This window comes from Dermacentor variabilis, chromosome 4, assembly GCF_050947875.1.
Source record: "Dermacentor variabilis isolate Ectoservices chromosome 4, ASM5094787v1, whole genome shotgun sequence".
Lineage (NCBI taxonomy): Eukaryota > Metazoa > Arthropoda > Arachnida > Ixodida > Ixodidae > Dermacentor > Dermacentor variabilis.
The window spans coordinates 49,035,669-49,047,536 of record NC_134571.1 but is presented as its reverse complement, the minus strand read 5'-3'; the positions used below and the strand labels follow the sequence as shown (position 1 = coordinate 49,047,536).

Genomic DNA, 11,868 nt, shown 5'->3' with positions numbered 1-11,868 from the left:
AATGACAAGGAAATAGTTATTAATTCATTACAAATTGCTACGTCACGACCTGTTGTATTTAGGAGCGTCGAAATCATCCATGCAGATAAATCGTGATGAATCAATGTTGTGAGCCACATGAAATTTGCAATAGCATAAAGGACATGAAGGGAAGAACCGGGCGGATGATATACAAGGCTAATTACAATACACCTATTATCCAGGAAATTTTACACCACACGGTTTCTGTATCCGGGGGCGAGGGAAAAACTGAGAAACGAAGATCGGAACGGATAAGCAGTATGACTACGACTCCAGTGTAGTGGATCCTGTCTAGACGCACGCCAATAAAGCCAAATAGAGTAAACTCGGAGTCGAATATTACTACGTAGCCATGGCTCAGTGATGTCTATAACATGCGCGGAATAAATAGAAATAAGAGACAGTAAAGCTCTCAGTTTCTCAACAACACTGCGAGCGTTAATGTTCAAAACGATGAACTCGTTCAGATGGTCAGGACTATGTCAGGTAGTGGATGAACCGGGAGTCCAAGACACGGGCACGCAAGGTAATGGTTGATTAGGTACTTTTACTAATGTGTTTGAATTGACATTCCAGTTATAACGAGCCTTGTCAATGAACGCATGATAGCATCTTAACTTTACGACAGAGTCATTGTTGCGGAAAACAATTGATGCTGCCCATATTTTTCTCTGAATAGATCTAATCCTTGCAGAGAAATTTACTGCATTGCAAAAATTTGAGGCCTTGAGTTTATAACTCTTTTCGTTTTTTAAACCACGGTTTTCCCGTTGAAGTCGGAAAGGTTTAGAATAATAGGACGCGTGTGACCAGCGCCAGCTCTACGAAGAATGTGGTCTAGTTTAATATGAGGACAGCTAATCTTCAAGGTCTCGCTGAAAACAGACGTAATGTTGAACAGCAGTATGGCAGCGTTTTTATTGGGGTTCCCCGAAATACCATGTATTATAGGATTATTTCTTCAAGAACGATTTTCTAGGTCATAATTTTTTAGGACGACCTTGGTAAGTTGAGAAGGTAAGGAGTTGGTTTCGTCACGCAATTCACAAATTGAACTGGAGTCATCAGGTGAGAATTTTCATGCACCAACACGCCAATCTAGAGCATCAAAACAGCAGGCGAATGTCTGAAATAACTTGATGTTAGCAATGTATCGAGCCAATAAACGACTGTTACAGGTGAAATGTTATTTTTTCAACCGTGTGCCCTTCAGGAATGAGATGCCTGTATGGCTTTAAATCGCCTGTATGGCTTTATAATTGTCTATTTACGCCTCTATTAAATGTTTCTTTAACGCTTACTGCAAGTCACCACGCATAATTGAGGATGAAGGAACTGCACAGAATTTGTGGCAGAAAATGCTGCGTCAAAGAAACGTAAGCTTTCAACACACAGATACCAGAATGAGTGACAGGCTCATTTCTTTAAGTAACCGAGCTGGAGAGTTGCGTAACCTTCCCTGACGACGAGCCGCATAGCTTGACAACAATTGGCTTTCAAGAAGTACCGGTAAACGTTTAAAGAAAGCTTTGGCCATTTCGCAGGAAAACCTCAGTCGACTTCATTGAGGGCAAGCTCAAGAAAACTGATGCCGTGGATATAGTTGTGAATGGCCTTGAAAGGATGAGAAACGCGGACATTCTTCCTTCCTACCCGTCCGTACGTATGTGCAGTCTCAAGAAAAGATATCCTGCCAAAGCTACCTGAGCAACAAGCGGAAACGGGGAAGACAGAGCTCATTGGTTTTATGTTGACCAGTCCGCTTATGAAGGTGAGTAGACAAATCTTGTTGCTTTCCGTAATATGACCCATTCTTGCGACATATTGTCCCACTCTTCTCAATAGAAATGATGGAGTGGGACACATTTCGTATAGTTCTTTAAATGCATTTCTTTGCAAATCTCGCCGGGTTTCGTGACTGCGACTGCGGCCTGGTTCTTGCCGAATAGGCCAGCCAGTCACAGCAGAGTACGCGGGCCGCGCGTGCCGCATCGTTCCTTGCACAACAGACAGATGGCGTTCGCCTCCACTCATCCGCGGCAGTGGCGGCGGCACCGGCCGCGCGGGGGAAACACAGAAAAGAACCAGAAAGCTCGCATCCGCGGTTGCACGGTAACGAGGAAATAAACGCTTCTTGCGGGTAGAATGGATTCGAATTGCGCTAGGTACGTATGCGCCTGCTGCCTCTGAAACCATGATGCGTTGAAGGCGTCCGTCGTACTCGCTAGTAATCAGCAACTCCACTCAACAAAGGCTCAATATAATTTCTGTGCGCTCGCGCTTGTGTGCGTTCGTGCCTGCGTATTTCGACTCGTTATGCACTCATGCAAAACTTCGCTGTATATAGATTCCAATTCGTTAAATCTGGTACATTTTTTGTTCTCTGAAGCTTCTTGAACGTTCCCTAAGAAAAAGCACCTGCGCAACAGTAGCCAAATTTCCGATGTAAGAGTACTTCAGCTCGTGCCTCTGTGGCAACCTTACTACGCAAGAAATTCAAGCGTGAAAGCTGTCCAATTCCTCCCGCTATATATATATATATATGAACGTTAATGGCACAGTGATTATGTACCAAAATTTCTGACATCCTCACCACTATCATCATCAATATAGCTTGCCATCGAAACGAGCGCGCTTGCCATCTGCGTCGCCTTGCAAGAAGACGACGAGAAAGACGGCAGAGGTTCGAAACAAACAAGTGGCCTGTATACAAGTAAGCGACGTTTTCCTTCTAAAGTGCGATTCTATTGTACGCGAGCAGTCCTAAATTTCGCGGCTTCTCTTCGACAGCAAGCTGCTGCGATAAACCGAAACTCGATTGATGTCGTTCTTGTGTTCCCCGGAAAAAAAAGTAACAACAATCCGCGTTGCCCACCGAATTTATCACATACGGTTCTCGCACATCAGCAAAGGAAATGAAACGTCGGGACTCTCTGCGCGTTTTAAATAACGTGCATCGCGCTCTCCGATCTTTGCAGAGCCCATGGAGCTGAAGAAGGCGCGCTGTGACCAGTGTGGCCGCACGAATCCCGAGCGGTGGCTGCCACGGCTGCCGAGTGAGCTGATCTTTCCGATCGGAGGATGGAGCAGCGGCCAGCCGCGTTCCACTATCGAGACGTTCGACCCACGAGTAGACCGCTGGTTTCAGCACGAGAACAAGTCTTTCGCTGCAAGGCAAGTCCATTCACTCGGCGTTGAATCGATTATGCACACAACAGAAACTTCAGACCGGTCAATTGCGCGTCGTGGGTGACCGTGCAGATGGTTTCAATCTTGCCTTGAGTGGGTTCCCGATAATAGACGCAAGGACACAAGTGGCGCCGCCACTTTCAAGTTACCCGAACTAGGTCTCAATGTCGTTAGAAATTTTTGGAGCCTGCGCGTACACTTTCAGACGTTTATTGAGTAACCATTACGCCGCGTTTGAAAGTACGCGAAGAATAGCCTGCCCACTTTTGAATACGTTTCGAGCGCAGAGACCGTAGAAATACGTAAAAATACCATTGTGAAAAAGTGAGAAATAATGACGTCGCACTGACGTCATCAACGTCACCCTTTCTCCACCGATTAAATTCTCTCTGAGGCTTGGAAACATTGGTAGGGGAAACAGCTAATCTTTATCTCTGAAGCACACCCATGAGCAAACGTAAACGCACCACAGGCTTGCCAAAAAAACTGAATTTATTCGTAAATCCGATTCCCAAACTGAGATTGACTGGTGCAGTGGAAAGCAATGCTAAGTTTGTAATGCAGTACTGAACTTCGAGTTATACTCATAAGCACAGAAGAAAACGGACTTTATCGGGGAATCGCTGGTCCGAATGTACTGCTCAGGAAGCACGCCTAACTACCGAGGGCCAGTTTTCCATGCAGCTGTGCACCACAGCATGTGTACAGCGGTTAACGTATGTTCAAGCATAGGCCCAGGTAACGCTGATGAGACGGCACTTTAAGCAAAGATATAGAGATGGGTAGCCTAAAGACCGAGCAATTCCCGTTAACTCTCCCGTCGTTCAATAACGCTACGTCAAACAAAATGCCCTCCTTCTCAATCTTATGCACATTTATCCGACAGCTTGACCACGATTTAATGAGAGACCACTTAAGCAAGTATGACGCGCCTTTATAATTGGTGTTCTATTTCCACATAGGTCAAGCACACAAAGACCAAGTGGCGCTCACTAGCTCGCTTGCTCGTTCTCACTCACACTCACTCCTCAATCACTCACTCACTCAATCACTCACTCACCCACTGACTCACTCACCCAATCACTGAATGTCATGAGAATTAGTTACGATGACAACGAGAGCGAGCCAGTGTGCGAGTGTAAGAGTATACGTAGTCAAGCTACTACCGTGCTTCTTCTTTAACGCGGCAAACTAACGCATAAAAAAACAACAGATGGAGTGTGGCATACTTCTGTTCTTCCTCGATGCTCACACTTCTAACACATCTATAAATTTTGCCTTTCTAGAAAGATTCCGCCAGTAGAGTTTGTCAATCCGATCCTCTTCTTTTATTTTTTTAGCCTGCACAAAGTGCAACGACAGCACAGCCGCATCTTCGTAACGCAACGCCCTTCAGCTTGTCTGTGCGTATAAATGCGAGTGAGCGAGTGAGCGAAGCCATGTGGACATTTCCGAAGTACTTAACACGCCCGAAACAGTTTCACTCCGTGTCACATCTCAAAAGCCGAATATTTCGACAGCGAAGAGCGGGAGCTCATTCTTGCACCTACGCGCGATAGAACCACCTCTCGTCTGGCACATTATTGCGGCTCGTCTTCATGCCGCACCACGTATCACACACATACACGAGCTCTGCTCGCAGGAGAGGCGTTCGCGACTTATACGAGTGAAACTCGCGTGCAGAGCGTACCACGGCATGGTCGTGTTTCGGCGGCGCATCTACGTGGTTGGCGGCATGAAGCTGCGTACGTACCTCCGCTCCATGGACAGCTACGACCTGGACCGCGGCGAGTGGCAGCACCACTCGCCGATGCACGTGCCGCGGGCGTACGTGACGTCGGCGGTGCTCGGAGAGCACATCTACGCCATGGGCGGCCACACCGGTACGCCACTCTCTGCGGCGACGCTAGTTTGCTAACCCTTTCCATGCCAAGGACGCGCGACACTCGTTTCGTCATTTCGATGTGAACACTGCGCTATTAAGTGGCACACAGCTTCCCTGAAAACTATTTTTCTCCAGGAAGAAGCTGCGGCGGAAACGAAGCGCAAGTCCAACTTCCCCGTTATTCTATACATGGCAGCTGCAGCGGCACCGGCTGCTTTCTCAAAGCCAGAATCCTAGTGTTTTCGTCGTTTCTAGACGTTAAGTCAACATTTAGACATGGGAAACTCTAGTGAGTCGTGTTCGGAGATTTAACTTAGTACTAGCGATTGCGAGAAAGAATTGGATGGAGCCTCTTCAGACTTCTCCCACGTGGCCGCGGTTCAACAAAAACGCTCTCTTGCTTACGCCTCTGCGGCTTCCCTTGCACCCTGCATCAGCAATAACCCGTCGCATGGAGGATAACAAAAGGACACTTGACTTCTGTTCCAAGAAATATTGCCGCTTCATACAGAGTGTTTCTCTGACCTCGACCATATGTGTAACTCAAAAAGATGGGAAAAAAATACTGAAATTACACAACAGCATACCACAAATTAACTGTTGATGTTGCAATAATGAAATCTGTTCACAATAAATCGGTCACGAGAACGTTCTGGTAATTTCAGTGTCTTTTTCTTGAAACGAAAGTTGGCACGTAAAATGGCTGGGTTTTTTCCTCCTCTCCCCACTTTGCGGATGCTATCTTGCCGAGTAGGCATGCGGCTGCAGCCACAGGGTATGTGGCCGAATAGATAACTTGCTGCGTGATAGAAACTGTGTAGTAAAGATAAGAAAACGAAGTTTGTTGTATTCATTGAATATCACGTAAAAACAGCAGCACCAGTAATTCAGTGAGACGTCACGAATTTTATTGTAGTTTTGGTTGGTTGGTTGGTGGGCCGGTCGGTCGGTTGGTCGGTTGGTCGGTCGGTCGGTCGGTCGAACCAACCGGCCTGCCTGGCTGCCTGCCGGCTTGCTTGCTTGCTGAAATGACTTCAAGCTGATTAATAAAGAGCATATGAAGGGGTATTGTAGATTTAAGGTGGCTGCCATTACCGTAATTATTCCATAAGTTAGGTGATGACCAACAACGAATATTCGAATGTATCGAATGTAGAATTTTTTATGTGAATGTCAATAAATTGACCATTCTGGTTGTTTTCGATATTTTGAATACTCGCGCTCTCTTAGGGGATATAATCGTGGTCTGGGGTTTACCTCGATGTTCTTAGGGTCAAATTTGAAGAGGTAGCTTAGCGCAAATAAAACCACGGACACAAGGAAGACAGACAAGGACAAGCGCAACTCTTCTTAGGGTCAAGCCTAAGCGAGAATAGTGTGGGGTATATTGTAAAACGTAATATTCGTGGATCGTTTTAACGTGAAGTGAAGACATCTACTAACAAATACGTTTCACCAAAACACCAAAAGACATCTCCTCGAGGAGCATCGCCATGGCGTCAACATCTTGTGACAATATTCTGAACCAAACCGCACGGAACACTCCCTGCAATAAAGGAGCATAGAGAAGACAACATCGTGAATTAAACGCAAGTATATGCTTGTCCTTCATTTGCATTCAAAGACAGCATTGTTATTTGCACCAAGCGAACAGAAAACAAAGGGATATTCTCGGGTATTCTTACTGTCGCTTGCTTCCTATTTCCAGAAAGCGGCAGTTATTTAGGAAGTCTATGAAACTGCGGCGCGTAATGCTGTTGCATTTCGGGGCTCCGAGAAATTGCCAGTGCCCCAAGCGGGCACAATCAGACATACTCTAGACATACCGGTTGAGGAATTGTTTTAGGGTGGAACCAATAACCACAAATATCTTCGTTGTTGGCTTGAACTGAGATTAGCTTCACGAGGTAATGCGGTACAAAGCCCCTTGAACTTGTTTTGTAGCTGCCTCGAAATGACACTGATTTAACATGATGAGCAAAACGAGAACAAGGTGAAAGTGGGAGCCAAATTTTCGACAACTGGAGTTATGGCGACATATGCTTTCCTCGCCCAGACAGTGCACAGACCTGGATTTATACACAAACCTGATCTCAACGGAAATTCTACAGTCAGCGCTGCATTGACGGGAATGCAACAACTTCTTCCCCGCTCAGCACCAGATCCTTAAAGAATTCGCGGAAAGAAATTATATTGCAATAATACCAACAAACAAAGGCGGCAACATCGTAATCTGGCCTATAGAAAAGTACAAGAATGAGGCCTCCAAACAACTGAGCAACCACACCCATTACAGAAAGCTCGACTATAACCCAAGTTCAGGCTACAGCAATACTGTGAAAACACAATAGCGGAGCTCCTTTCCAAGGAACTGAACGCGCAATCTGAATATCGCTTCCTGATGCCCATGAATAAAGAAGGAGACCGCTTTTATCTTCTTCCTAAAATACATAAAGTTCCCGTCGAAGAAATATCTACAAGCATAAATCCCAGGTCGGCCTATTGTGTCTAATAACAACACTCCTACCGAGTCACTATCTAAATTCTTAAATCGCCACCTGTCAAACTTCCCCACCACCATCTTTTGTTCCTGACATCCCGCACTTCCTTCGAATTATCTATGGCATCAACGCCAACCAAATCCTTTCCGGCCGGGCTCCTCTAGTCACTTTCGATGTTTCTGCCCTTTACACTAACATACCCATGATTGAATGAATTGAAGCCGATTCGAAATCCCTCGCAACCAATCCCCAAGCGCACGCTCCCGAAGTTTACCTGTCGCTCCTGAGGGTAGTTATCACGCGTAAGTGTATCGAATTCTATTCTATTCACTACCTGCAAATTTTCGGAGCTAGCATGGAAACATCATTCGCTCCCCCGTATGCGAACACTTTCATGGGACAGCTTGAAGCAGACCTGTTGGAATCCTACACTCGAGAAACCCCACACCTATCTTCGTTACAATGACATACTTATAATACGGCAACATGGCACAAGCGCGTTAACCGACCTAATTAGCCATTTCAATTGTTTTAACCCGGGTATTAAATTAACTACTCATCATTGTCCGAGTCACAGCAAGTTCCTCGACACGACGGTCAACATAGAAAACGGATAACTGAAAACAAAAACTGAGACACTTTACCAGAAGCCTTCCGATAGCCAGCAATATTTAGACTACAACAGTCACCACCCGCGATACAGCAAGCAAGGAATTTTTGTCCGACAATTCAAACGAATAAGAAGAATCTGCAGCGAAGACAACGATCATATACACCGCCTCAATTACCTTAACACAACGCTAGCAGAAAGAAACTATCCACAAGTTGATCTCGATAGAGCTTATGGTGTCGCGTCAAGATTGGAAAGACAGTCGGAATTATCTAAGAAACAGCCTACAAGAGAATCTGACAGACCACCATCCTTTCTAACAAAATATTCTAATGCACTCCCAAACATACCTACCATAATACCACCCAATATTATCAAGTAACAAGGGTTACTTATAGCCGCAACAGAAACATTAAAGTCATGTTAGGGCGCGCAAAAGTCGGCCAACATCATTCCCCCGTAATGAAAGCATGTACATGCTTTCATTACGGGGGAATTTCATTACGTTGTCGCCCCAGATGCAAAACCTGCAGGCACCTTCAAAGTGACATTAAGATTAAAATCACCGCAAATAGTTATACACACACAGTCAAAATTAGCTTTACGTGTACATGTTCGGGTGTGGTTTAGAAGGTTGAATTTTCCTTCTGTAAGAAACAATATGTCGGTGAAATGGGACAATCAATGAAAGTCAGATTAAATGGACATCGCGCGGACACAGCTAAAGAGCTCCGAAAGCCGTCGCCGAGCATTTCAACCAGCCATGTCATTACTTTGATGAACTTAAACTCCACATCTTGCAGTCAAATTTCTGTTCTGAACGAGAAAAAAAATACAGTCATTATCCATAAGCTCAGGACATTGCAACCAATAGGCATAAACGTTTCAAAGGGCGCTTTAGAATACACTATCTATTAACTGTCCTAAATTTCAAGCTATAGGCAAGAACACTTAGTTTGGTTGCTTAGTACTTTTTTTGTTTCTTTCTTTCGTTTTTCTTTTTTCCTTTTATTTATTTATTTATTTATTTATGTTTGTTTGTTTGTTTGTTTGTTTGTTTGTTTGTTTGTTTGTTTGTTTGTTTGTTTGTTTGTTTGTTTGTTTGTTTGTTTGTTTGTTTGTTTGTTTGTTTGTTTGTTTGTTACACTTGTGAACGATGTTGAAACGCCAGCTGACACACGGCCGTTCACATGTGATTGACAGACGGCCGTTTCACCGGCCTTGTGCACGGCGCTCCTTTATTCTCTATTCTGCACCCTCGCCACTAACACACCTTCTTCGTTCGTTGCCCGCAACCACCCGCCTTACCCCCTCACCCCATTAGAAGAACCCTACCTATATATACTGTGGCGAGGACAGCATATGTCGCCTTGAAGAAGACAAGTCCACTTGTCGAAATGTTGGCTGCCGCTTTCACCTCGTTCTCGTTGCGCTCATCGTGTTGAATTTCCATCTCCCGCCTTCGCCCTCTTTCCCACTGGTTTAACATGTCACTCTCCGTCGTTTTCTCTTTTTTCCCATAGGAGCTCTGAGGCCATCTGCGAAACAACAGGTTGCCTGAGAAGTCAAACCGGCGCAACCACATCTCGCACGCCGCAGCACAACTACACTAGCGTTTACTCAAAATAGCGGGTTATAACAATTATTTAATTGATTTGTGGCTCAAATTTTAAGAATATACAATGTTCTGCTAGTAGGCATCGACGATTGCTGTTTGCTTTCCTTTCCTAGAAGACCAGATGTTAATTTTTACTACTCTTACCACTACGCGTACCACTCTTGGACTCGACTCCTATGCGACAGTACCCGCAAGTATGCTGAGACGCGGAAGAACGCAGCCTGTTGCCTGCGAACGGAACTAAAATAAGTTCACCTGGAAGAAGGAATCCTCGAGCAACGTGGCTCCTAGTTGGTGATAGAAGTTTGTACATCTGAGTAATCTTGACGTGTCACGAATGTCCACGTGGAGCAGCTTTCTTGCATTCGTGAACCATTACTCAGTATAGTTAAACAAGTTCTGACTCCATCCTAAAGACCTTCTCTTTTTTCTTCTTTTATAGATAGAGGGGTGACATCTTGGACGCTTTAGTAGGCTTTAGGTTGACAGGTGTACAGATTTTCGTTGTTTAGGGACTCATCACAAGCGAGTCATCTCCGTAGCCAAAAGAGCAAGGATGACGAAACTCGTGGAAAGCTGAAGCACAGCAGCATGGAGTCGGATGTGCGATCAGCTAGAATATTTTCTTTGGGGGGGCGTATTCTCTCCAGCTACGAGACAAACACAGCAGGTCTACAGAACGATGACATCCTAAACAAAGATGGCGTCGTGAGGGCAGACAGTCAGCAGCATCTGGCGGCTTGTGAGCGACGTCAGCGCCTCGCCAAGCCCATTGAACAATCGACAGCAGGTCCGCAGCAGCCACAGTGTGCACAGTTGTACGGATTTCCGTCCCTGATGGACAGGCCATAAAGCGAGTAACATGGACAATGAGTGGTGAGATTGTATAAGCCTTTATGAGTGCAGCTTATGAACTTCTGAAGGCGTATTGCCCGTAAGGTCGAGATCCCTTACCGTGGCGCAGCCTCCCGCACCCCTATGAAATGCAATGGTGAAACAGCGCCGCGACGACTTCTAAAGCGATGGCGGCTCCTAGGAAGCCGGCAGTCAAGCGGTGGCATTAAACGGCAAGAGTGCTGACGACACGAGTCTGTGCACAATCGACAACGCGTCTCAAGACGTTCGACAACGAGGTGTCAACTAGTTACGGTGATGCGTATACCTGCGTTAAGACGTCCTCCGTTTAGCCAGTTCGTAGCTAAACATGAGAACACCTGGATAACAATGACATTGTGACCGTATCGTGAACTCGCCTGGCCAGTGGTATTGTAACAGCTTCGTCGGACCGGTCACACATCGTACTGATGTACGAGGACCTGGCCGAATATTTAGATGTGATCATGCTTTCTTTTGCTTTGATTGATATCTTACTCGTGCGTGTAAGCAAATGGACTTTAGATATTTTGTTGCATTTCTTACAGCTATCGTGCTTCCTTCGCGAAAGGTGCCCCTACCAAGAACTCAACTAGGCTTCAATACACCATAACACAAGTCGCACAGCACAGATCGCATATGCTATACAGCTGATCACAGGCTGTTATAAAAATATGCATATTGTACACTTGATTGTTTGCGCTGGTGATCTCGAAGTCGCGGGTTAATCCTGGCCGCGACAGCCACATGATAGATATAGTGTTGATACTGACCTTAACGTCATTGGTGACTACTAACTTAGGGGGAATTGACCAAGAATCGGGCAGATTTCGATGGGTGCGAAATGCAAAAGCGTTCGTGTACCTATATTCAGGTTAAGAAGGGTAAAAATTGGGCCTTGTTGGCACGACATAAGCGCAAAAGAACAGGAACAGACGGTTGTGCTGTCCGTCTGTCGCTGCTATTTGAGCTCCACTTGCGCTATGTTTAGGTGCACGCTAAAGAACCTCAGCTGGTCAAAATGTATATATAGTCTTCCACTAAGTCATGGTTCATAATCTTATCACAGTTTTGGCACGTAAAGCCTCACGCTTTAGTTTTCTTGTTCCAATCTATGTGGAGCGTAATTTCATGCAATGTTTTCGTGCATGCACCGCATAGGCCACAATTT

General features: G+C 45.5%; 1 protein-coding gene across 1 annotated transcript; it reads left to right on the top strand.

The window, feature by feature from the left end:
* Positions 1–4,897: 4,897 nt before the first annotated feature.
* LOC142579091 (influenza virus NS1A-binding protein homolog) lies at positions 4,898–9,906 on the top strand. Its single transcript, XM_075688955.1, has 2 exons — positions 4,898–5,093; positions 9,730–9,906. The coding sequence occupies exons 1-2, from the start codon at positions 4,907–4,909 to the stop codon at positions 9,765–9,767; spliced, it is 225 nt and encodes a 74-aa protein (XP_075545070.1). The 5' UTR covers positions 4,898–4,906; the 3' UTR covers positions 9,768–9,906.
* The last annotated feature ends 1,962 nt before the right edge of the window (positions 9,907–11,868 follow it).

Coding starts and splice junctions, on each gene's coding strand:
- LOC142579091 (XM_075688955.1), top strand. CDS start 4,907: ATGGTCGTGTTTCGGCGGCGCATCTACGTGGTTGGCGGCATGAAGCTG. Junction 5,094..9,729: donor CGCCATGGGCGGCCACACCG/GTACGCCACTCT, acceptor TTTTTCCCATAG/GAGCTCTGAGGCCATCTGCG.